The 27,013-nt window shown below is 47.8% G+C and overlaps 1 protein-coding gene across 2 annotated transcripts in view; it reads left to right on the top strand.

Moving 5' to 3' along the window:
* Window positions 1-27,013, top strand: part of GLI2 (GLI family zinc finger 2) — a 143,668-nt gene that overhangs the window by 50,259 nt on the left and 66,396 nt on the right. For both annotated transcript variants that reach the window (XM_059820111.1, XM_059820110.1), the window contains exon 2: window positions 26,400-26,505. In XM_059820111.1, coding sequence (XP_059676094.1) covers window positions 26,400-26,505 — 106 coding nt within the window. The remainder of the gene's footprint in view (window positions 1-26,399; window positions 26,506-27,013) is intronic.

Genomic DNA, 27,013 nt, shown 5'->3' with positions numbered 1-27,013 from the left:
TAGCACCTCTGGAATCTCAACTGCAGAATAAATTCCCATTCTTCCCACATGGGCTGCATGTTAATCACGGGAAGAAAAGCAAAGGGTGGTTGTAATAGGGCCATTGTTCCTGGGGGCGAAGGCTTGAAAAGAAACTGCCCGTCCCTGCCTGCTTTGTGCTGGCTTCACGCTGAGTCTTGGACACTCAAGTTTCTTTTACTGCTTCTGTATTTCCCTCCCTCCCCGATGAAATACTGGTTTCCAATGGGCAGATTCAGTTGGGTTCATTCACCGAGGGACTTGCCTTCTCCCTGAATTATCACTATATGGTTTCTAATATTTGTTTCAGCTGAAAGTCGGTGCTTGCAGCACCGGAGTCTCTCTATTTGCAGAGTTAGCGGAGCAAGTCGCTGAGGGATCCCTGCTTTTTCCAAACGTTCCCTAAAGCAGCTTAGCAAAGTGGTAGGGCTTTGTTTTGAGGGAAACCAATTTGGGGAAAATCTTGCTGTGCTTTTTGTTTCCTCCCTCCCCTCCCTCTGCCCTCCCAACTCTTTCAAACCCTCTGCATTAAGCGCAGTTGTAGTGGTACAACCCTCGCCTTCGTGGGCTAATATTCACTTACAGTTCAGCCTTCCAGCTTGGTAGCACAGGGAGAGATGTGGCAAAGGGGAATTAAAAAATGATTGCAAAGTCAATGGTTTAAAGAGTAATTACAGAGTCATTAAAGGTTATTACGGGGAAATGTTCAGCTGAGCAGCGATTAGCATTCCTGATATCTCAAGTTCACCATGGTTTGAGGGCACAAGTGAGATGAGTTGTAGGGTCTCTGCCACGAGGGGATGGAAGCAGCTCCCAGCCCTGTGCCTGCTGCCCACCTCCTGCCTCCCCCAGGGCTGCCGGCTTGGCCATCAGCTGCACCTCGGGATTGTAATCAGCTCCAAACTACACACTGCTGTGCTCTGCCCAGAGCAACACTCGCTTGGGTTAGCTTGTGGCTGGTGATCCCAGCCAACCATTCAGAGCCGCCTCAGTCCTGCCCCACTCTCTATCCATGCGAAAACCTTCAGGTGCCATCAGGATTCAACACTCTCACGACATGGGTGGTAGAGGGCTGCATGCTGCCGTTTGCACCTGCAAATAATTTCGAAGGGTAAAACTCCCAGCAGGCAAATTCTTAAAACCAGCACCTCAGCATCACCCTTGCACAGTCACTGCAATGCACTTGCATGGCCGTGTCACTCCAGTGCCCACAGCTGCTGGGGTCTGGGGTGCTGTCCTTGACACGGATGGACCTTACTCAGCCCTGGTGGGAAGCTGGGAAAAGCCTGGTGTCCCTCCATACTGTAATTGTGAAAGTCTTGAAGGAGCAAACAGTGTTGTCTCTTGTGTGTGTGTGTGTTTGTCCGTATGCGGTGAAAAAAACCACAAATCAAAGTCAGGTCTGTTGTGTCAGTGCAACAAGAGTGAAGGACTGGCCAGAGTCCCTGATGTTTTATAGTGGTGAAGGCCAAGTAAGTATTTAAACAGATAAAACACATAGGTAAAATAAAACTAAATGTTCATGACAGTATTAGCAAGTTATAAATATTAGGTACAAAGCAGGTACCGCTCTCATTGCTCAGGCAGTTGGCTTCTGGTTTGTGCTGCTGTTTGGATTTTCTTTTGAGCATTGAAAAGGGCATTAATATGTTGCCAGGAAATATTATTTCCAAGGTAAATTAAAAAAAAAGAAACGGGCGCAGCAAGCCAGCAGGAGCCCTGGGATATGCAGAGGCAGACCCCGCCAGAGCCCGGCGTCGGGGCAGGAATGTGCTTGTGCTTGAAGGGGAGCGATGGACAGGCGCATCCAAGGTGGGTCTCTGGGCCAGTGAGGAAGACTTAGTCTTCCTTCTTGGGTAAAATAAAACGGGATTTGTTTTCAGGTTAAAAAGAAGGGTATTTTTAAAAAATCAGGGATGATAAAAAGCTACTTTTTTTTCCCTCTGAGGGCAAAAAGCACTTAGTTTGCTGACCAGCTGACACCTCGGGAGGAAAACACTGCTGCCTTTTCACCAGGCCGCTCCCCGCATGTCTCCCCCAGACGGACAGACAAGGCACGTCCCGCCAGCCCGGCCGGCTTCCCCGGGGATCGCAGCCCGTCCAAGGAGGCAGGCTGCGCTCTGAGTCTGTCCGGGCAGCTGGTATTCATTTATGTTTTACAAGAAAGCCTCTCATTGCAAATAGCTTTTGCAGATCTCTAAGATGTCGGAGCAGCGTAGGGAGGGAGGCCGCGCTTTCGGCTGCACGGGGCTCACTTCCGCAGCGCTGCTCGACACCAGCCTTCGCGTTTTCCCCCCCTCAGATCCGTGCTAGTCTGCTGATGCTGAGGGGATTTTCACGCTGATGTGACCAAAGCTCATCCAAACACATCCAGTTAATTCAGTTGATTTAATTATTCTTGTAGGCTGCTTCCACCCTCTCTTCGTAAATCCTGGGACATCTGAGATGGGGAGCGGTGGAGGCGAGACTTTGTATCCCAGACTTTTGAGGCCCAGCAGTGGCAGAGAGATAACTAGGCGTCATAGCTGGAGCGTGGTGCACGATAACTGCTTTGCGTCTGAGCTAGGGGCACTTCTGAGGCCGTCAGCTTTGCCAAAGTATCGAGGATTGAAGCGGAGCCTCTTGAAGCTGGTGCAAAAGAGCCAGCTCCCAGACCAAGAGCTGGTCTGGGACTGGGAGTTGGGGGTTTGCAACACGCGGAGTGAGCAAGAGGATACCCTTCAGCAAGCAAAATAGCAAAAGAGAAGGACCCCCAGCCGCTGCAGGCATCCGGGAATACTTCTCACCTGTTTGTTTCCCCCACTGATGGAAATAAGGGCAGCTGGGGGGTAGCTGCTATGTTTAGCTGAACAAAAGACATTGGAGGTAAGAAAGACCTGACTGAAGGAAGAATTGCCGTTAGCCCGGCTGGCTGCTTCCCAGCCTTCCCGCTGCTTCCACGTGCCGCCGTGCCACATCAGGGAGGGGGGCTCCACGAAACGTCGGCACAGGAGCAGCAGCAGCAGCTTAGGTCGAGGTCAAGGTCTGTCTACCTCTGGCTCCAGCTTCGGACAGGGGCGAGTGCCCAATTGCAGGGCAGGTGTGCAAGCAGCTTCCCAGTGGTGGTCTCACAACCTTGCAAATCTTTCAGCTCAAGGACTGTCTAAATTGCAGGTGGCATCATGGGATTTTTCTTCCATGAATTCGTAGAGTCATTTTCTGAAATGGTATATCCTTTCAGTGCAAGCGCCATCCTACAGCAAGGAGTACCACAGCTTAGCTTTGTGCTGCGCAAGGGAATGCCTTTGATTGTCTTAGCATGCGTCCTCTCCGTGTTATTTGGTGGCTTGCAGGTCTTGCATGGGAAGAGACTGTGAACTAGCAACCCGTAGCACTGTCTTCATCCCAGCCACAACTTGCTGAACCTCTTTTGGTTGTTTTTTTTGCAAACTGATGAGCGTAGGTCTGCTCAGTCTCTGCATTGGTCCTCATCACAGCAGCAGAGCTCAGTCCACCAGACCCAAGGCTCCTTGCTTTTAAGTGCCTGAAGTAGGAAACGGCTCTCTCCAGGCCTCCTGAATAGTCAAAGGAGAGAAAAAACCTCCCTCTGGCAGGAGAGCCAGGCCTCCCAGTCTGATCCCCTCGTCTTTTCTCTTTCTTTCTGCATTGTCTTTATAGGGAGACTCTTTATGTAGAGACCTGCAGGGTTCAGGTGGTGTGACTGTCGCCCTGTAAGATAAACAGCTCCTATCTGTGACTTTCAAAAGGACTGAGTGACTGGGTGCTCCTTGGTTTTGTGTGGGTTCCTACCAGCTAAGATAGGGTTTTTTGGGTTCTTTGTTTTGGGGTTTTTTGCTTTTGTTTTTGGATTTTTTTTCCAAGGAACGGGTGCAGGACACATCTTAGAAAATGGACCCCTCTGGCTATGTACTGGCGATTGCTGGTCTCCTCTGAGAATTCAGGCTATACTGTCTTTTCTGTTGGCTGCTAATGGTATGTAGTCACGTATTCCTAGTGAGACAAATATATAGCTTCATGGTGGGAGTCCTTTCTGCATGGCTTGCCCTGTTTGTATTTTGGTTGCAGGGGACTTGCAGTCCCTCCCTTCGATGTATCCTCCAAGGAGCCGTATGTTTTACCTTAGAAACAAGGTGCAAACACAGAGACGTGTTCCCTGCGTGGTTAGTGACACCAGTGATGCTCAGCATGCTGCGCAAAATGCCTGGGGCCGTACAGAGGTGCTTTGTGCAGACCCACAACCTGCTGGCTATCTGCTTTTCCCCTGAAAATACTTTGCATGCGTGACGGTGCATGGGGAAAATGGAGGAGTTGGAGGAAGGGCAGGAGCCAGGGATATTTGGGCAGGCGCTCGGCCCTGACCTCTGCCTTCTCTCGCCTTTGCCTGTCCCGTCTACCTGGCGGCGGGGCTGGGAACGCAGGCGGGCGCCAGTGGGAATCTGCAGCCCCTCTTTGAGCTCGACCCACCCGGGCTCTGAACACGGGTCTCCATGGGTGAATGATCAGTGCCTTAAACAATCACGCTGCGCTCTCCCGGCATCTAATTACCAGGACAAAGCAGTCCGTAATAATGGATATTGCAGAATAGCTTATTCTCCTGGAGGATTTGATCCAAACCCCAATGAAGTCGGTGGAAAGACTTCCATTGATTTCAATAGACTTTATGTCAGGCTGCTAGCATGCTGTTGGTTGCTTTGCTGTTAACTGCAGTATGCTTTTTCGAAACTTTTTCATTTAAGACTAGATCTCAAAATCATAAATTATTTACTCAGAACAAGGAAGTGCTGTCCTTTTCAGAACAACTGTTCCTCTAACTTTTATTGTGATGTTGATTGCTAGGAAAACAGCATCACTTTTGAATATCACCTAGTTTAGTAATGACAATTGGTAATTGCTTGCATTTTTTTATTTTCCCGTAAGTAAAGCTGTGCAGAAGTTTGTCCTAACATCATAACATTTCAGGAGCCTGGCAAAATATTTTATTTGCTTCCTCTGCTGAAAGCATACATGAGGGCTGACATATACACTAAAACACTGTTCTCCTATGCCTTCACTCCTTGTGGCTACGGTCTCATTAATATTGCTGCATGTAAAAGACTCCTAAGACTTTCTTTTTTTTTAAACTAAAAGTTTCCTCATCTGATATTTTCATGTGGCCCAAGAAAATGTTTTGCTATAAACTGATGGAGGAACAGTGAAAATTTCTATAATTCGTATTACATACATATTTAAAAAAATATGTAATGCTTAAAATTCTTACGGTCCCATGGGATTCCCTGTCACCACACACTACTCTGGGAAAAAATGCTTGTGTCCTGCTAACACAACCATATCCCTCTACATGGACCATTTTCTTTAGGAAACTGAAATTTAAAAAGTTGATGACGTTCCTTTGCTGCTTCCTGGTTTCACCCTGGTAAGCAGGAGGAGATGAAGTGACCATGCCTTGGTGAGGATTTTGGCTGAAGGTTCAAAACCCAGGGGCCGAGCCTCAGTAGTGCTGGGGGAGGCACAGCCTTGACCCACAAGGGGAAGGTGTTGGGAGGGATGGTGCATGTCCAGGAGGGGGAATGCTTTGGGGTGCCTGAGGGTGGTGGAGACATGCCCAAGAGCAGTGGTGACGTGCCAGAGATGTGGAGAAGGGGCTCGATGGGGCGACTGGCAAGTGCAGACACCCTCAGAGCTGGGAATCCCCTAAGAAAGGGGCTGGAGAGGGGCCCAGAGGTGGAAAAATGGGACACCCATTGTCATCATGTTTAGGAAGATGGCAGAGAGGCCAGAAATGAATCAAAAGGGGAATATTGAGAGCAGGATGTTCAGAGCTGCCCCAGAGGAGGGTGCCTGGGAGAGGACAGACGGTGAGTGGCTTCCTCCCAGCCAGGCACCACCAGCGCGGGTCACACAGCTGCTGAGCATGATCCCATCCCAAACCCAGAATAGCATGAGCGACCAAAAACAGAGGAAGAAAGCCAGTTCCAGGAGGGAAGGTTTTACTGTCTCTTCTTTTCCTGCTGGGCCAAGGATGGGGGGGTGTCAGCACAAGAAGAAATCCTCTTTGATCCCTGCACAGGAGCTCATTCCAACTCAACGGGCAATATTGGGCTGTGTGTAAACTTTAAGCTACAACCATCCTTGCACATGAGTGTAGCAGTGCCCGAGTGGTTCTTTCTGTCTGCCGGGCAGACAAGCCTGAGGGACGAGCCACGCCGAGCACCACGCTCAGCCCGGCACGCTGGGTCCAAGAAAAACAGTGAGCTTTGCCACCAAGAAAGCGACAGCTAAATTTGTCTTCAGACTGCAGCGGTTTGGAGCAGGATCCCTGCAAGGGGAAGCTGGTTCTTCACGGTTCAGAAGATTATTCAAAATGCATGAAATTTGCATGGAATTTCCTTAATCTGCCTTTACAGGAAAATTCCTTTCCCACTTCCTGAGGGCAGGCCCATATTGTTGAAGGCAGCATTCTTTAACTGGGGGATATCATTTATTATAAAGGATCAGGGGTCAAAGTATCTTAACCCAGATCAAGGGCAAGGTCTGTGGGGACTGCCTGGAGCCTTTCGTGGTAACTCACAATAAAGGGCCAATTATAGAGCGAGCGGCTGACACCAAACCCACGCCGTGGCTGCAGATGGCAAATGCACCTACCTACTTGGGTCGTGCATCTTGTAAAGGGAGAAATTACTGTAGGTTAAATTTCTTGAAATGGATGACCACAGCTAGCAAGTTAATTAAGCCTTTCCAACGTGAAATCCATGTTGTTTAACACTCCCTGTATTTTTCTTAGTAGTTTAACCTTTATATCTTTCCTGGGATTAGAGAGTGATGAAAGGTTGAATTATTTGTCTCTGAACTCCCACCGTGAGCAGTCTGACAGCATCTGTTCAAGTTCTTGGTTTCTCAACATTGGTGTTGCATGCGATGCTCTGAGGGTGTTAGGTGCTAAGATTGTATCACTCTAAACTACTGTTATTCACTTGGGATGCAGTTTGCTGGTTTGAAAGAGGCAGCAGTTCCAGGAAGAAAAAAAAGGCAGGTAGGGAATCCTGTGTAATTAAAAGAAAATTTAAAAATTAAGGGGTTTACACACATATGCATGCATTTCTGTCCAAGCTTTTTTGAAGCTGTTTGTGATCATTGTTATAGTTGCTAAAACATATATTTTTTAAACTAAGGGCAACTTTTTCTCCATTTTTCTGCTGGGGAAACTGAGGCACAACTTGGAAGGGAAACCTCTCAAAGGTTATTAGATACAAAGGCACATCTCTGGCTCAGGACCCAAGGTGAGAAATTGCTTGAGTGGAGTACTCTGGAGTATTGTGGCGTGTGTCTTCTGGCCTTGGGGTCTTCTCTGGGAGAGCTTTGTCTGACCTGGTGGGGCTGCTTGGAGGTCTTTGGGTGCTGCTGGGTATTGCTACTGCTGGTCAGGAGGTGGGGAGGAGAAGGGGGACGCCAAATGTACAATCCCCTTCTAAGTAGTAAAATCTGCTTATCGTGCTGTTTTGGAAAGCCAAACAAAACTGTAGGCCCGTGTTTCATTCCTGTTTTGTGTGTATGCTTTCGACATGTCCAGGTAACTGGCCAAGCCGGGTGTTTAAAAGCGCAGCCCGGCTGCACGGAGAGCTCTGCAGGGGAGTGGAGCTTAGCAATGTGTAGGATATCTGTAGCTGCTCCAAGTGCCAGGCTGTGCTAGGAGGTACTGTAACCTCTCCCTATGTCATTAAGGCTTATCATTGCCACAGACAGTGATTGGAAAAGGCTTTTTGCAAGGCTGAACTGTAAGCAATAAAACTTGCATTCTGATACAGGCATAGTGCACTTAGCTAATAAAAATAGCCTTGGTGTCAAAAGGTTTCCATAAATGTGGCTAAAGATATTAGCAGTCACTGTGTTTGCCTTTCACTTCTCTATAGACCCAGGATGAGGTGAGGTGATAAAAACGGGCTTTTTGTTTCCACTGGGAACCCGTCTCAGAACTTTACTTAGGAAGCAGAGGGAGCAGTCCCGACGTTTCCCAGTGCAGATCATCTCCCTGCTCTTCTCCCCTCTTGGCAGCCCAGACTGAACGCATCGTGGCTGGGAGTAGGTCTTGGATGTCTCTGTGTGGGCAGCAGAATTGCATTTTCCTTCTGACCCTGGATGGAGGGCTGGAGCACGGGTGGATGGAGACCTGGACCTGCCTTTCTCACCACCTGTGCAAGACTGGGCTGGGACACTTGCGTCGCATTGCTTAAAAGTTCAGGCTGTGAAAGGAGAGGGATAACTGCACTGTGATGGACACGAGGATGTGCACCATCACTTTCCTGAGTTGAGAACTGTTTTCAAAAGCCCACATCTGCCATCCAGCCCCAGCTGGAGCTCCGTTAATTCAGTGGAACTGCTTGCAAACTACGGTATTACCGGACATAAGTAAGTGTAGCAAAACTGGATTTACAGCTAATAATTTAAGGGCTTCTTGGGACCAGATGCTGATAAAAAAAGAAACATCGTGTAGTTGAAGATGAATGCTGATTTGACAACAAAGCATTATTTGACAACGGAGCAATTAATGTCCCTTATTTGCCCAGCTATTAACAGATTTCTTTCATATGATCACATAGTCATTTGAGTCAGAGGAAAGCGTATTAACCAGTCTGCCTGCATTTCCCAGTTGTATGTCAACCCCACGGTGTTTGCCAGGAGAGGTGACAGGGGTGCCTGTGAATTAGATTATACTCCAGAGGTCCCTCCTTGGCTGGAAGCTGTGGTCGCAACAGTTTAATAATAATAATTACCACTTATATGTAATGGCAAAGCTGTGTTTGGAAACTCTTTTGGGCTATGGATGTGGCTTGTGTTGATACTAGATGAGACAAAGTCAAGAGAAGATAAGAGAAGAATCCACCCTGAGAAATGGAGAAAACCCAGTAATCCAGAAAATCATTGTGGCCACAAACTCATTTGCTGGCCAACCGAATAGCTGAAAATCTCATAGGGAAGTGTGTGAATAACTAAAGATAGCCATAGCCATTTGTGGCCGTTGTAGTTCAATTAGTAATTTAGAAAGGCATCTGCAATGGCCAGTCTTCCCCTTGCTTCACATCACAGCTTCCCCTGCTCTTTTTCTTCCTCCTTCTCCCCCATCTTTTAGTAAGAGAACATGGCAGGATCTGTGGTGCTGGCTGATTCCTGGAGAAATGTGATAGAGTCCTGTGAACCCATCAGTGTGGTTAGATGTGCCATCACCTCAACCAGTCGTGGCTTTGACAACCAGCACGATGCTGGTATGGGTTTGTCTGGGCTCTTTCTTTCCTTCCTCTTCCTCAAGCAGCCCCAGCAATGTTTCAAGGTGCTGGTGCCTACGTGGCACTCTTGGTCCCTGAGGAACAGTCACTCTTCTTGCAATGTGGTTTCTTTGCCTCCCTGGTCCCTGACCCAGATCCCTTCTTCTTTTAAGTGCATGCAGACATGTTTGCCTGCAAGTGAAGAGTTGTGAAATCGGGGTTGGTAATGGGAAAACGCTCGTTCAGGTGTTCAAAGGCATCTGCCGCTATAGCTTTGCTGCTCAACTGAGGATGTCGATGGCGCTCCCCAGCAGCAGGTGCCCCGTCCTAGGGACATGTCCAGTTTATACTGATACCTGCCTTTGTGGGGCTGGGTGAAGGAAATCGTCCTCGAACTGGGGGCTGGGAAACTGAGCCTTCGTGAGAGTGCCGACCGCTGCCGGTGAGGTGGTGCGGGTGATGTGACATGTGATGACGTGAGTGCAGAGATTAAGGCACCACGGCTTCCTCAGCTGTCAATACGGCCTCATTTGCATGCATTAGAAATTCATTTGTAATTTTCAGGAGGATATGTGGAAAAGTTCCTCTAAAATGACTCTCAACAAGAGTGTCAGCAGCTCAGAGGATGAGCGCTCATGTAGGCCACATTTGAGTTATCAAACCCAACAGCTAGAGGCAAATGTCAGCTTATCATAACTGCTCTGTAAACAGAAATATCGCATAATCTTTTGTCTCACCCATCACATCCAGGTGACAGCCCAGGAAGCCTATTAGCAAATGCCAACACGCCTACCGCACCGAGGCAAGTTACGTGCCTGGTTAAACACCGCAAGGGGAGTACAGGAGCCTCAGTAGGGTAACAGCAATGAGTCACCTGAAGTCAGAGAAGTGCTAAGTGATTTTCTCGTGGGAAAACCTGAGATCTAACATCACCGGGATTGAAAACCTTTTTTTTTTTTCTTTAAAGTTTCTTATTGAAAAAGGGGAGCACAGAAAGAGGGTGCATATACCTGTACCAGTCTGGATGGGCAAATTACAGTCTGAATTTTACAGTGAGAAGATAAGTTATAGAAGTAACAGACCCAAACAAATACCAGAGCGAAGAGTAAAATTGCAATAACTACAGTACATACTTCAAAGTAAAGTGCTTGTACTAATAGCCTGATAGCAGTACCCATTTCAAAGTTAGAAGTGTGTTGTCAGTAAAACACGGTGTTCACAGATGTTTTGATCTGCCAGCACTGCATTTCTGAAGAACTTAATATGCCCGTTTCAGCTGTTGCCCTAGTTCGGGGGCCCAGTACACAAGCGGTTGCATAGATCCCATCCTGAAATGGCACGATGAGCCCCAAGCAGTGGGTCAAAACAAATCCAAGGGTCTTCCCCAAGCCTCTCCTACCAGGAAGTCTGGCTGCTTTTCCTGTCCCGTGCTGCTCTGCAGGTGTTCCTACATTGCAGTTGTTGATTTTATGCTTGACCAATACTGACAATGAGAGAAAAGTCCAATAAGATGCTGTATCTGTTGTGCAGTGGCTTTCCAAGTCAGTGCTAACATTGCTTTCAGCAGATGATGAATGAATAAATAAAACCCTAAATGATATCTGAAGCTGTTTGCCATAGGAGGCTCCCCATCTTGCAGATCTCTCAAGTTAGCCTTTTTTTTTTTTTAATAGGACAGCGTCTCCAAAATTGATTGGGGGGTTGGGGGTGTTGTGGTGATTGTTTCAGTGCAGATGTCATTTGGTTTATTCTAGCTTAGCTTAAGACTGTGCTTAACTTTAGTCCCCCAGATTGTCACTTTTAACCCAAGAGAAAGGGGTTTGCACAGGTTGTCTTAAATAATAAAATGCACATAAATGGAACAGCACAGTTTTTGTGGTTTGATCTGGCCAAAGTAATCTGCTTTGCTTCCCAAAGTTATGGGATAGATTGACTGGCTGAATTAATATAGGGAGTGATACAGGATATTTGAACTCTTGTCAGTTATTTCATTCTGCTTTTTCCCAGCAGTAAAATGGATTTGTTCTGAAACCTGGAAAAGAAAGAAATAAACTTGGCAGATGTAGCCAGTTTATGATTTATTCTGAGTTTGTAGCCTGATCCAAATGCCACTGAAGTCTACAGAAATCTTTTGGGGGATTTCAAAAGGAATCTCATCGGGCTCTTGATTAATATACTGGGGAGTTGGGGGGGATACATGTTGGGGCCGAAGGAGTCTTGCAGATCTCAGCCTTTTTTTTCCAGGTTTTGCATTCTCTTGGTGTACATCCTTTCATGCAAGTCTCTCAGTGTTCCCTGAACCATATGTATTTGGATTAAAAGGTAATATGAGAAGTGCTAAGAAAAGCTGGAGCCAAGTCCCATTTTATTGCAGGAAGGCCTCGAAGTGATGTGAGGAGGGACAGCATGTCTGACATCTGGGGCTGTGGGAACATTACTTAGCGGTTGCAATAGAGACGGGGGTTTCTTGTCAGTCCCGTTTCCCTCGTGTCCAAACTCTCGTACTCATGTGCCAACTCTGAGCAAATTCGGGGGTGGAAAGGAAACAGGGGATGAAGGAGGAGAGGTTTGCATCGTGTGATGTCCTAGCACGAGCCCCACTGCAAGGGATGCTCAGCAGGCAGGCGTCTCGTCTGGGGGTGCGGCTGGACCGAGGCGAGTCGCAAAGCCTTGTGCTCTGGTGCACTTTGGATCTCGGTTTCATGAGGCAGCATAAGTGTGAGACCTTAATCAAGCCCATTAACCTTGCTGAAGCATCTGGAAATAGAGATGAGTAATGATTGTAGCAGAATTTAGCATGCAGCATCTTTTAACTTTACAGTTATCTGCAGTGTTCTCTAGACTGGAAAATTTCCAGATTTTTCTAGGAGGGGAAAGGCCACTACACAATATATGGAAACAAAACAGGCATTGCATCTTGATTTATTCCTAATCTTATTATTGTGTGACAGGATCAGTTATCTCTCAAGAGGTGGTATTAATTAATGTTTACAAAATACTTGCAGTTCTTGGGGAAAAATGCATCACCGTGTTATTACTTGAGCTATTTATTACATGGCACCTGAGATGTGAAACCTTCTGCTTGTAACTGTCTGCGACTGTGTTTCAGTGTACGTTGTAAGCTTTCAAACTCCTTTGGAAAAGCTTGGTTTTTAAAACCTTATTATTTTTCTTCCCCCCCTTAAAATGGGAGGGAATCACAGATGCTCTTTCACATGATTCTTCCAACACCCAGTCATTCATCAGCAGAGACTTAAAGATAATAAACTTTTTGTTTCAGGCAATTACTTAATCTCGACAAACTCCTGTGTTAAGCAGGGCTATTAACTGAGCGGGCCATAAATCAGCGTGTTGCCAGGTGGGTGAGTCTCCTGAACTGCAATCACTCTTCAGGACCTTCCAGAGACCCCTTACAGTCTTAAGCACCCTCATTACACAAGCAGCATGCTAACAACCAGCACTTTGCATGAGCTGCCCGGAGAATCTGCTGCAGACTGCGCCGGGACCATTTTTAACACCAGTCGGAAAATTTTCATACCAAGGCAGGATGATACATGGGAGTTATTAGCCTGCACCAAAACCACAGCTGGGTAAAACAGATAACTTCCTCACCCCCCTCCTCATCAGACCTTCTGCTTAGTTAAGAGCAGCAGGCTACCTTATGCTTGGTTAAAAGCCAGCTCGTGCAGTATTCTCTTAGTCTTTATGGACTAGGAGTGCTTTGGGGACTGATGTCCTGAAGCATGAAAGCTCCCAAAACTCTTCTTTGAAGGCTACCGAGATGCTTATCACCTGGGTATAAGTGCAAGAAAAAAATACCCAGCCCTGCAATTTTATCATCACTAGTAGAAAGCAGACATCTTTACTTCCATTTCCAGAAAGAAGTTTGGTCAAAACACACAGCAGACTCTGCACGGGGTTTTTCCAGACTCGATCTGTTCAATTTTACAAATAATATAAACAGACCTTTCATACGAAGGGGAAATTTTTCAAGCCATTGCCTATAGGAACAGTTTGATTTCAGTTTGTTTTAGTGCCTGGAGGAGCATATGCATAAAGAAAGCAAACTCACTCCTGTGGTTTGGATTGGAGAGGCTAGAAATGCCAGCGCTGCATTTGAAGCACAGCCTTGTCCTGAAAGATTGAGAAAGTCTTTGTAGTGAGAGGGGGTACGGGTGTCCCCGCGATGGCAGCAGGCAGCCCTGTGGCGGGGGAGACCGTTCAGGTAGGTCTGTGCTCAGGGCGGGCTGGCGTGCCCTTTCTTGTTGGCACTGGCACCTGAGCTTTCATGGGATTTAGGCATCTGCTTGGGAGTTTTTCTTCTGCAAGGCGGCTTTCCAGCTCCTGCAAGTTGTGCCGGCTCCTTGAGCAGACAGCTTATGGTGCACTACCTGATGAATTTGGGGAAAGCGTATTTAGTTTGCAGTGGACAGTCATCCCAGCTACTCCATACATGTAGCCTGGCCAACACTAGAAGCAGCTGTGCCCCCCAGGACCTGGGAAGCTGGGCTGTGAGCATGAAGCTTACCCAGCTGAGCACCAGCCCTTGGGAAGGGGTAAGTTATCTTTCAGCGGGATGCACTCCTCAGTCCAGTCAGCCCTGCAGCCACACAAAAACAGCCTGGCCACCATAACAGAGAGTGTTGTGACGTGGGGACAAGTGGCCAAGGGAGGTCAGGACTTCTGCGTTCAGTGGCAGCCTGGGCTGGAAGTGGTTGCTGAACAGCAGCCTAAGGGCCTTTGCTCATTCGTGCACCAGCGATCTCATGGTAAACTGGTTCAGGGAGTTGATCCAGCCAAAACCCCATGCAATAAAATTTTAGGTGATTAGTTTTCAACTGGATGAACTCCCTGAGCTGGCTCAGTGTGAGATTGCGTGAGTGCCAGTGCCACCTCCGGGGAGGGGTGTGAATGCGTGGCTGGGGGCGTGAGGCAGGGTCGATTTGAATGCTAAAAGACATCCCCATCTGTAAACCTGCTCCAAGGGATGCAGCTTGGGATGAGACTCCTCAATTAGCTTTTATTTGCACGAGTGGAAGGCGCACGGTCAGGGCTCTGCTAGATTTGCTGTCGGATGAGAAGTGTCATGCAGAGAGTGCTGCGTGACAGCTGACGCGCTCTCCCTCCTTTTTCATTCACTAGTTTTGCCCTTTGGTGCTTAAGCTCTCTCCTTGTCTCCAAGCTGAGGCTGCTGAACTTCCCCATCCCTCTGCATCTCACCAGTGGAGATCCTAGGCTTGGTTGCATCGGATGCAACTGAGGGCATCAGTGTCCTCTGGTGCTCCTGCTGCCTCTCAGTCATAAATGCCAATTAGTGCTTTCTCCCACAATGCCTCCATCTAACAGCAAATCACAATTTAGCCTTGTATTATAGGCCATCCGAAGCAGTTGCACTTTTGAGAGCCAAGGAGAAGTTTGCTTAGATGTACAGTCAAGCTCCGGGAGCAGCTGAGCCGTATCGAGCAGCAAGTTCAGCTGCCTATGGACTCGCACTCCGGTTCTCTGCTCCCCAGGGTCCGTCCCTGCCACAGGAGCCAGGACCTCTGTCAAGACCTCATTTGCACGTGCATCAAATGCATTTCTCTCTCCTTGGGGTACCCAGAAAAAGAAACATCTTGAGGTCTTGAGGGGTCTCTCACAGCCAGGTATTGGGGACCACGGGAGAAAGGCAGGGGATATTGGGGCACTCCGCAGTCAGCTGAGGTTCACATAATGCCTTTTCACCAGCCGTTTCAAACAATGTGGCTCCCACTGTGAAGTGAGCTTTAACGTGAAATAACATGGGGGAAGGAAAGAGTTTGCTATTCATTGGCCCAGTCCCAGAGCAGTCAGTGGCAAATCCCCTTGGCCCTTTTTTTTTTTTTTGAAATTGCGGCTTCAACTGGAAGTGCAGGCGGTTGCTGAATCCAGGATGCTACTGGCTGCCCGGGAAGAAGGATGATAACAACTTGGAGAAAACCTTTCCCCTTTAACCTGTAGGCATTTTTTCTTCCGTGAACGTGTCTTTCTTGAGGGATCCGTAAGTTTGCGTAGATGTTTTTGACATATTGATTTTTCTCTTACTGCCCATCCAGGCAGGCACAAGCTGAACTACCATCTGGTCTGCCCCCACCTCCCTGCCTGCACCTCGCATGCCGGGATTTCTTCCTCTCTGGTTAGGATTTTTTTTTGTTGTTGTTCTTTTTCTTCTTTCTATTCTCTGGCAGCAGCTGTTGGGAGAACAAGCCCCAAGATCCATCTGGCCCTTCGAGCTTATCGGGCTGTGTCTTTGCTCGACAAAGCGACAGTGGCCGCGCTTTCATACAAGAGTTACATTATGTAACAGCAACTTGCTCAAAAAGCAAACTGCCTTTTATTTGCTTGTGCTGCCTTTCTCCCTTTAGAATTGCAGCCACAGCCGAACCACAATGTAGCCTCAGATCTGAGTCAGTCTAGAGGGCTGCTTTTCTCTTTTTCTTTTCTTTTTTTCTTTTTTTCCCCCCCTTTTTTTTCTTCCCCTCCTCTGCTTTCTGGAGGAGTTGGCACAGTCCTGTGTTATTAGGACATAAGCCAGCTTGTTCTAGTGGAATTTCCTGTCTGATTTTAATTTCCCTCTCATTTTTTTCCCCCCTCAAAGTGAGACAGAAAAGCTTTTTAATTGCACTGCCGTAGGTTGGCCTTTCGGGATATTATTATTCTTATTAAGTACTTCCTGTTGGGAGGCGGCGCATGAGTAGAAGTAACAAGGATCTCGGTGCAGTCGGGACTTGTGGCCTCTTTGTTTGTTAATAACTGTCAGATTGGCAGCGTCCTCAAAATACATCTTGGCCTGACAGCCTGGTGATTAAGTGATTTTCAAGACTCTCAACATGTGCAGCTCAAGACCTGTGGAATTAATAAGCTGTATTAGGCCTTTTGGGTTTGTTTTCTGCCATTTGGTAGTCACAGCTCCTCGTCCATCTGATAAAAAGCCGGCACTGGTTGGAAAGTCTCACTCTGGAAATCCTCAGCAAGGAGGTAGAAACTTCTGATCAGGTGTGGTGGGGCGGACTGGCACGTCCCAGATGGGATTTGCATCCTGTTGTCTATCTCCATCCCAGCCTCGGCAGCTTACGTTTCAGCAGGCTCGCCATGCCTGCATAGCATCTGGCAGTGAGCCTGGGATGCTTCTGGCTGCTGAAGCAGAGGGGCCGTGACAGCAGCCCTGTGCAGTGCAGCTCAGAGACCGAAACCTGGGCGTCCTCTCCAGCAACGGCGTGTGAGTGGAGCAGGCTGCCGTGTGCCATTGCACTGCTGATGTTTCAAATTTCTTCGTGTCCTAAAGAAAAATTCAACGCTTACTTAGCAGAAAAAGGCAATTTTGTTTTCTTTTTAATTTCCCAGGAAGCAAAAATTCTCAGCAATCTCTTTCACAAACTTCCCATGGTGGTAGATATTATTGTAATAAATTCAAGGCATTTCAAGTTCATCACTTCCACGTTCTTGTAGTCTAAAATATAATAGGTCATAAACCATCTTGATCTCTTCTACACTGCTTTTGACAGGAGCTGCATGTTCCTGGAAAATGTTTTCTGATGGAAAACTGTTCTGCCTTAAACCTTCCCCCAACCCAGGCTATTTAGGACTGAAGATGATGGCTGGTGGCCACAAGGCTGATCAAGAAACTTTTCTAATTATTGCTCTTTGGAAAGCCATCAGAGCTTCGGTGTTCGGGCACCCCGCTGCAGGACTTTGTTGTGCTCGTGGGGTTCCCCCTGGCTGCAGGAGAGCTCTGCTTTCGTGTTATTTACCCTTCCCAGAGGTAAAAAAAAAATAGGGATTTGCCCCCTTAAGGCTGCCACATATCAGTAACCCGAAGACCCCAGGAATTCCTGTAGAATAATAAATAATGCATCACCTTTATTCACAGAAGCCCACCTGAATGTCTGAAAATACTTCTATAGATGTGAATATATTCATCCTTCCAACACCATTTTGAAGTTTTTGAAAGTTTTGGGTACAACCTGTTTTACAAGAGCAAAGCCAGAACTTTCCATGCGGGTTGTCTGCAGGCTTCAGAAAATTCCTGTTTTCTCACCAAGAAGCAAAGTGCCCCATTTTTGGTCACACCTGAAGTGTGCTGCAAAGCCAGCTACTGCATGGGAGCATGTTGCAGGGTTTTCTGGTGTCCTTGTGTCTCTGTCAGAAGCAGCTGGGCTGTCCCCACTGGGAGAGCTGTCCCCAGCCCTTTGGTGGCTGAGGCAGAAAGCCCCTCATGCAGCGTTTCGGAGATGGTAGATAGCAACTGAGGTATTTCAGGGTTTGATTTCTTACCGACAGTTCTACGTTCTTGTAGAAAATGTCAATGAACTCTTACATTTTTAATCTAAATTTTCCATGTAGAGGGAAAAGCCATTTTTAGCCTCACTGTAATTGTTCCAGCTCTTTTGCCCAGGAAAAGACTGACAGGTTTAATGCCCTTAACAAAGGTCAGGCAGTGCACGGGAGCAAGCTGAGGAGAGCTGCCAGGAGCTTCAGGATGGGTTAGACATCAAGATGAACAAGAATATCCTACATCCATTAGGGCCTGCGTTCATCTAAGCGCACCGCCTCTTTCTTGGGGTGGGGAGGAAATTTATGGGCAAATTCCTTCAGTGTTGCCTCCAGCTGGCCACAGGGCCGCGGGGGGAGCTCACTGATCTAATCTCGCTCCCGTCCCAGCTGCAAGAGATATCTCGCTCCGCAGACGCATGCCTGCCTACCCCACTTTTGGACACAGCCTGTGGCTCAGCAGTGCTGCCCGAATGCAAAAACAGTGGCCGGGCCAAAACGTGTTCCCTGGCTGCATGGCTACCAGGACCACATTTCTGCCTGCCATGTGCCGGCAGTGCCCATGCCCTGGGTGGGGGCTGCATAATGGCAGCCCTCAGCATCTTCAAGAGACTTGAAGCAATAGAATAAACTTTGTAAGAGGATAAACTCCTCTGGGCCGTCCCCAGGAGGATGGATGGTTTCTGTGATGGCTTCCAAGGAGGTTTCCTCAGGGATGCTGGGGAGGGGCAGCCTTGCATTTGCAGTGTCTGATGAAGATGTTTGCTGTGTCTCATGGCCTTTATAATGGTTTTTATTGTGTAGGTAACCCCAGGAATGGGCTTTATTCTGCATAAAGTAAGTACCGCATCCACATGGGCATCCAAAGTCTGTGTCCCCAGACGGAGCTGAGCAGCCATGCGTGTGGTCTCGCTGCTGGCTGGCAGGAAAACAAATGGCTCCCGGGTCTTTCCATGGTGGTGGGGTGTGTACGGGGGGCTCCAGCAGTACTGGAGAAGAGGGAAGTGGAGAGGCAAGCCTTCTTGGTGTTGTCCTCTGCTCCTCACTGCACCTCAGTTTCTCCAAGTGTGAAGTCACGCTGACTCTGTCCTGCAGATGCTTTGAGGTGTCAGTACAATAATGCTTGTTTTGAGGCTTTTTTTTGGTGATTTTATAGCTGAAGGGCAACGTATTTTTTATTATGTTTTGTTTACTTTTCACATATCTGCAGCCCAGCAAGGCCCCTTTTCCTTCCAACACTCCTACAAGGTATTTACCATTACCTGAGCTGTTTGTCCAACAGAAGTTAGTTGTGTGCTCTTTATTGCTTACCTGAATGGGAAGCTTGGCTTGCTGTACCCAACCCACAGTTAAGCTAAGTGCATTGCCTTCTCCAGCATCCTGACACGCATTGTCTGAAAAAAATAGTTTTGTACATCAGGCTACCACCATCTTTCTTCATTAGGTACGTTAGAAGAAGAGAAAACTGGTTCTGCATCCCTCTGGATGGAAACAGCTGGCTGGATGTGCTTCAAAATGGCCTGTACTACTCAGGGCGGGAGAGGGGTCTCCCGTAGGTGAGCTGGTGGGAGCCTGCCTCCCATTTATCCTCGCTATAGTGGTCATAGCGGGCCAGAATGAATATTTACTATTATTGTACCTGTGTAGTTCCTCTTTTATTTTTGTCAAAGCCACTGAGCAGGTAATAAGACAATGTAATAATTAACCAATAATAATTGAAGTATGCTCTATAAAAACCAAACCAAATGCTAACAAGCCAAACAAAAGAAAAGCATGCACGGTGCAGCCCTGTTTATAGTGCTGTCTGCTGGAATCATTATACACGTTGATATAATAATACTGCGCACTTAATTACCACATCATTTTTAAAGTGCTGTATAAACATTAACCAAACCTCTGAGGTAGGGAGGTATTATTATCTCCATTTTACAGAAGGGAAATTCTGACAAAGCAAGGTTAGTCGGTAATTTAGTGTTGTGAAGCCCGGCAGCGGGCGGGGTGGGAAATGAGGTTGCGGCTCCACAGCCGGTCCGCCACGATTTTGGAGACAGAAAAACGGAGCTGCTGAAGCACCTGAGATGGCTTTTTGTGAAATGCACGGTACTGCCATTCAGGGAAGGCAGGTACTCCCCCACACACCTCTCTCTGCTTAGAAAATATGCAGATCGGTGTAATTAGCAACCACATAATTATCCCATTTTGAGGTAGGTGCGCAGTTGGTGTATTTTGCAAAGTATCTAAACAATATTAAAGTGAAGCTCTCAAACGGGAGCTCGTGGGGGGCTAAGAGGCAGCTTCTGTAGCCTCGTGTGTCTGCTCCCCCTCCTCCCCATATTGATCCAAGCGGTGGTTCTGGGAATGGCTTTCCCTGCAAAGCCCTTAGTATTCTGCGTGGTGGTACATGACTTCATCCGAGGAGAATCCCACAGGCCCATCAGCGTGATCTGCTCTGTCATGTTTCTGTGACCCAATTTTCCCAGTTCTTTGTCTCAGACCTTCCTTGACCCCAAGCCTATTATCTCTTCCAATAATTCACCCGGGCCATTATTAATGGTGCATTAACTTTGGCTGTGCTTTCAGCGAAGATGTTTTTCTTGCGCCCATTCATTCGCTCAACTCACTTAAACAGCAAGATCATTATTCTGGGGACGTCACACAAACACAAAAACATCTCCCTTGCTGACACCTACAGCCCTGCAGCACTTTGCTGGAGGGGCAGCCATCCAAATACAACACTGAAACGCCCAGGAGGGACTATCAAAGGGAGTCAAGTAGCCACACACACACGCTTAGTCGCCTGGGGCCGGGTTTGCCTCCCCTGTTCGAACGCCGAGGCTGTCCAGGGATGCTCTGAAGCCCACCAAGCCCGGGGGAGCTCTGACGTAAGGAAAATCACTGCAGGAGGGCTGGGGAGCAAAGCATGAGCCCCTCTTTGCTGTTTCCAAACAAACCTGATGTTTGCCACCACAGTCGTTGGATGCCAAAATGCGTCCCTTTAAAATGTACGCTGTGGGTGAGTAAAATTGGGACTTTAAAAAATGTAACAAGAAAACAAAAGCTGCCTACGATTTATTTCTCACTTGATGCTTTGGGCTTCTCTTGGTGATGACTGACTGAAGGACATTTCCTGTTTGTTGTATCTTTAACATTGTCCCTGAGAAGAGAGTGAGATTTGGACATCCAGGAGAAAATGTGGGCAGCAAGAAGGGCCTTTGCTCTGGAGATGGGGAAAACAAGCAAATGCTTCCTCTCATGTCTTAGAGGTTTCCGTGTAGTGTCTGGTGCAGGCAGCAGTTATGTTCCTATTACCCTTTTCAAAGAAGCTGTACCTGGGGGGAAAAAAAAGCAGAAGCGTTGCAAGCCACCGTGTCACACCAAGCAGCGTCCCACCACCCTGAGTAACAGGGATGGGGCCCGTGACAGCTTTTGCAGCTGCTGCTGCAAAAGCACTTGTGGACACTCACCAGCATCTTCTGGGAGATGCCCTTCCCATTTTTTTTCTGTATCAGCTGCTTGTGCACAGCTGCTAATGACACCACTGTGACAAGAGTGCATGAGCTGTTGTCTGGAGAAGTTTTTCTCTCACTAATCCAAATCAATCCAATACCCTGGGGCTCCTAAGCCTTTTAGAGATAAAGTTGCAGTTTCTGCTTGCTGTGGTTGAGGTTCGCTGGGGAACCTGCTCTTGTTTGACTGCGTAGACTGGGGCAAGTTATTTTACATTGCCCTGTTTCAGCCCCTCTCGAGCAAAAAAAGGGCTGTGTTTCAAATGCACATGTTTACTTCTCTTCCTAAGGAGAGGTGAAGCTTTGTTAGTCTTTGCAAAGTAGCTTGTGATCCCTTTATGAAGGCGGTGTCTCATGCATCACTAAAACCATAGGAAAACAAGCCAAAAGGGATTTCAAGAAGTCAGTATTTGTTTTTCTGCTTTTATAAAATGTTAATTTTTTTATGGGTGTTCTTGCAAATTTGTTGAGAAAAGCACTACAGGTACTGGATTATCAGGCAGGACTGCTTGTTCCCACAGAAGACTGTTGGACGTCCGTAGGAAAGCCGCATTTTTTTAGCCCACCTGGTGGCCTGGGCAGCTCACATGTGCTTTAGATAAAGCGGTGGGAGCCCGGAACGTATCGGATTGTGGGACATGGCTTGATGGGCATGGTGTTGTGTGGTGCGGGTGTTTTTTTTGTTTGTTTGTTTGTTGCGGTGTGGTGGGGTTTTTTTGTTTGTTTGGGGTTTTTGGTTTTTTGTAATGGTTGGACTTGATGATCGTACGGGTCTTTTCCAACCTTAGTGATTCTGTGATTCTGTGGATGGTACAGAGGGTGTGTGGGGGGCTTCTCAGGGTGTCTCCCCAGCCAGCCTTGCTGCAGCATCCCAGTTGTAAGTGGGAACAGAAGACATCCTTTAAGTGCTTTCCCAAGGGCTTATTTTTGTCAAAGCAAGCTCCAAATGAAACCCGATTCAGCGGCGTGGGGTCTGATTTCTTTTCTTCTGCTGCCTTTTTTTTTTTTTAGCAATCACGTGTGTAGGCTGAAGCATTTGGAATAGAAAAAGCTTATTTGACCCTTCCTAATTCTTCTTTTGGGGCTCAAAAAGAGGTGCTGCTGTGAGTGATGTCAAAACGGCTCCTTTGCTTGTTATACAAACCCATACGTGCAGTTTGTGTTTCTCTTGAAGCACAGGTTTATCTGTGGAGATAATCAAAAGCCTGCATCATCCTCAAAAAATGCCCGTTTCTGATGCCTCCCTCCCTGATTCCTGGGATTTTCAGCAAAGGGACATCCCCTTTAAACCTGCGTTTCTGCTTCATATCTTTTCTCTTTGAAGCCAGAGGGTTGGCTGGCCTTTGAATAGACAAGGATGAGAATATAGCAGTGGGAGGTCCGTGTCTTGCTCATAAACCTTGGCCAGAAAATCAGCTCCGACAAGTGGGGACAGGTAGCAGCGTCTTTCCCCTTATCAAATAGCGCGGTGGAGCAGACGCATTCCTGCACAAGCAGCAGCTGGGTGGAAGGTGGGGCCTCCCCAATGTGCCTTGCTGCTCTGCTGCTGTGCTTCACCCTGGGAGCCGCGTGCCGCAGACTTGATGAAGAGCCGTGTTATTTCTGTATGAAACACCCTGTTTTCCCATCATCCCTGCCCCTTGGGTGCTGCTTTGATTTGTTCTTTGGTTTTCTCTTCCTTCCGCGGGAGCCAAAGAAAATGTTTATCTGTTGTTCCAGTGCTAGGGGACTTTTGGAGGTGCCATACCGTGCCTTCGTGCTGCAGCATATCATACCACATGGCTTGGCGTGGCCCAGCTTTTTTCTGGGGAAAGCTTTCCCCAGGACTCCTGCTAAAAGCTTCCTCCCTCTGTGTAAAACAATCATCATTAGCGCTAATTGGGCAGGTTTGGGGTTAAATCTGCAAAGATTGCTTGGGTTTGGTAAATCCTCTGCCACCACAAAGCAGATAATGCTAAACAAAAGATTGCCTTGATTAGATTAAAGTTGGCAAATTCATTGCCCTAATCATCACATTGCCCTTCCCCTGGCTATTCAGGAATACATCACCATGACTTACTTGAAGTAATTGAATATAATTGTCTTTTTAACTTGTATGTGTAAAACATCCATCTTTGTTAACAGCGTGTGTTGCTGTCCTGCTGCCAGCTCGCCGTCCTCTTCGGGAGGGGTGGGAACAAGACGCAGAGCCAGGCTGACGTTTATGAATTGGTAGTTGATTGCCTATAAAACCATTCATTATTTCTGACCAAGCACCTGGAAAAAAAATAAAAAGGAACAGCACCAGCCACCGGAGCCCATAGGCTTGGCTGGCGCTCCCAGGCAGGGGAGCAGAGGGAAAGCCCTGAAGTGGGACGTTGCAAAGGGACGTCACCAAAAACAACCCGTCCCCTCGCCCTCGGCGGCAGCAAAACACAGAGTACGTGGTGGGGGTGGAAATGAGTGGCAGAGGGAAACAGGCGCCCAAGGTAGGGGAATTACTGACCCTCTCGCAGTCCAGATAGGTTGAAATGCTAAAAACAAAACGACAGTGCCAGTGGGAGGGAGGAGGTTCATGGAAATTTTTCTCCCGTTAATAATCAGAGGTGTGAGGAGGGAGAAATTCTCTTCAGATGTCATTTTTATACCAACAGATAGCTAGGAAAGGAGGCCAGACAGCAAACACCCCATGTTTTTTTTTCCCCAGCTCCCCTGAGTGACAGGGAAAGACTTTTTTGCACAAGACTTTCCAATATTACCTCAGCAATCAATCATTTAGAAATGCACAGTTGCAAACTAAAACATAACTGGCCTGGGTTTTAAGAGATTCAGCATTTGACCTGTTATTCCTAATAGTTTTATCATTATCAGTGAATTAAACTGGTTCAGGGAATGGGCCCAAGGATTAGCATATGAGTGTCCATATTATTAAAACATTACCATGATGCCCAGCACAGCTTCAGCCCATGTCAACTCGCAATTTTCTGCAGTTTGGGAGTTAACCCAGACCTGGACCTGCCCGTTACAGAGTGGCCACCCTGTTTTGGGAGGTTGCAAAATTTCACCTATCGGGATGCCAGCTGGGCTGTGTAGGTTGGCTGTAGGACTGCAGAAGAGTTGGGTTTATTTGTATGGCATAAATACGGGGTGAGCTCTGCAGGAAGCCCAGCCTAGGGGCTCAGGCTGGAAGAGGTGTTTGTGTTGTCTGACATCAGATGTCTGTGCAGGGATAGTTGTTTTTGTGACCGTGCTTGGTGCATGATGATGTAAAACCTCCTTGCCCCGCTCCCTCTGGTCCCCACGGCAGCCATGGGTTGCGGCAGTAGCCGCAGGGAGGAGGGCAGCAGCTCTAAGTGCCTGCCAGCCCTGGCAGCGGTTTGGGCTGAGCATGGTTTGGGGACACTGGAGGCTGTATGGGGCTGCGTGAGCAGGGGATGGGGTGTGACGGCTGAACTCTGCTTCATTTCTGACCTGGAAAAACACTGGCTGCCTCTTAAAATGAAGATTCCTTACAAGTGTCCTTATGTAACAGATCATCCCTACCCAGGATGGTTAAAGGGTGAATCTTCCTCCTGCTAAAGCAAATCTTAAAGGATGCAAGTTTATTTGCTCCCTGAGCTGCTTTTGGGGAAGGAGGGGAAGGGAGCAGAAGGGGGGAAGGCTGTTAACAGTTACCCTACTGTGTCCTGACATTAGGCGAGCTGCAAAAATGCTCCCAGTGTATCAGGTAGTGTGCGGTGCCAGCCCTTCACTGGAGCACGAAGAGCAAGTCTGCTGTGGAGCCTTAAATACTTTCCACCCTGACTACCTTAGCTTAACGCCTTTAAGCAGAGTTGGCAGGAGGGTTGTTTTTGTGTAGTCTCTCACCTCTCCCGGCAGCCCGGCTGACGCGCCTGTGCCGCGCTGTGCTTGGAGATTGTACGTTGCAATGGGAGTAGGAGCCTCAGATCCTCTTGCTGATATGCTGGGAAAGACGTATACGGGGATTTCACGCAGGCTTTGCACGACGGACCCACAAGGAGCACAGCCTCGCCGGACGGAATTGGCGTAGTTCTGTTGTAGCTGGAGTCACAGATGCGAAAGGCTGAATTTTAAGTCTTTCATAGGAAAGAGTTTGGCATTTGCTGGAGTTTGCTGAGCATCAGCGAAAGACTTGGCCCAAGCTTTGACACTTTGGTTTTGGATGGTGCTTCCCCACTCTACAGAGAGATGCTACCTGTCGTGGAGGCAAGTCACAGTGAAATACTGAGTGCAGACTGGGTTTTGAAATGCTCACTTAGGAGGTTGGTTTTGTTTTGCTTTTAGTCTCCAGTTAGACAGAAAGGCCAAGAAGCCAGAGAGGGAATGGGAAGACCTGTGACAATATTAAGTAATCTTTAATGAAGAACTTCTGACTGTGTGTAAAGGTAGAGCAAGACCAGCCTTTTATCTTTAAGCAGATCGCTGGTACAAATCTGGAAAGCGGCATCTTTACAGATGCGATGAGCCCTATCAGAGGACAATTTTACGGTATCGTTATTGAGGATCTGCTAACTGTATTTATTTCGCTTCTGTAATTTTAGCAGGAAAGGCCGAGGTGGGCAGGAAGCATTGTCGGGGGTGGCGTGGAGAAATAACCTGATGAATTTTCTATCAGTTCAACTCACTCAAATATTCTCACCGTTAACTTTTGGGGTCAATAATAAATATTAAAACCTGTAGGTTTAATAAGTCAGTGTAGGTGTTCTCTGCCTTTTGAGACCACTTTATCTTTCCATCAAAGATGAAACAAGCTTCTCAAATGAATAAAAAATAGGGCCTCAAGTGATTACAAGTGAGAGCAATTTGGGCTCCTCTCTCAGAACCTGGCAGTAGGCACTTTTGAGCCTCTTCTGACTGCCTAGACGGTCTGCATTAGCGCTGCTCTCGCTGTTACATTTTTAGGTAAATATTTCCAACCTGTGTTTGCAGACCTTCAGGAAGGGTGTTTGCTGCCACTCCAGGCATGAGGGACGACGCAGGTCTGGATCATGCCAGGCTCTGTTGAGTCTGATTTGCGTTGCAAGTCTGGTTTTCCTTGGTGCTTCCTATAATCTCCTCAAGTTCAAAGAGCGCTTAGCTGCTTGTCTTTGTCAAAAACCCTGTTGGAGATCTTTTATGTCGAAGATGTAGGATTTCTCCGCATGACTTTGATTATTTATTCATTCCACTTCTCTGGTGTATGATAGCGCTGATATCATGAAGACCCCTTGTCTTGCACTGCTCTTGCTCTGAAATTCATGGAGATTTAGTGCCTTTGAAATTGTTTTAAAAGGAAAGGAAAAGTTTTTGAAGTCCCTTTTTTTTTTTCTTCTTCTATTCCCCTCAACAGTGCCGCAGCACATTTTTCCAGCCTTCCACGCTCCTTTGCCAATTGACATGCGCCACCAGGAAGGACGATACCATTACGAACCTCACTCTATCCACGCTATCCATGGGTAAGTCTTGCACCTCCGCTCCCATGCCTCGCTAGAATGTTGACCACCCGCGGTATGCTGAATCCCACTGCTAAGGTCCTAGGGACTCGCTGCCCCCCTGGCAGGCTGGCCCCACTGGCCACCCCCTGCCCCGCTGTCCCCATCCACTGGCAATACTGACCTGCCTGGCAGGAGTGCTCTACAGCTCCGTTAAACCTATAGAATTGCCATGTAGCAGCGGGATGGGAGTGCAGGGCTTCTGCGTCGTTATCTGGCTGGGGTGCCGGGGACAGGCTTGACTTGTGATTTTGCGCCCGCTGTGTTTCTCACATCCCACCGTCCCTGGGTCGTTTCTGGCACTGACTTAGTGAAGACCCAGCGCTGCTCCCTCCGTTTGGAGACCTCACGTACCATTCCTCCCTGCCCGCCAGTTGGGGGGGTGGGTGGGGAAAGGCTGCCAGGGGATACCGTAATCCACTTTGATTTCACCAGACAATGGCCTGGACAGGCTGGATGGTGTTTTCTAAAA

This window comes from Gavia stellata, chromosome 8 (assembly GCF_030936135.1).
Source record: "Gavia stellata isolate bGavSte3 chromosome 8, bGavSte3.hap2, whole genome shotgun sequence".
Classification (NCBI taxonomy): domain Eukaryota; kingdom Metazoa; phylum Chordata; class Aves; order Gaviiformes; family Gaviidae; genus Gavia; species Gavia stellata.
Note: the sequence above shows the minus strand (reverse complement) of the source record. Positions and strands in the feature narration are given on the sequence as shown.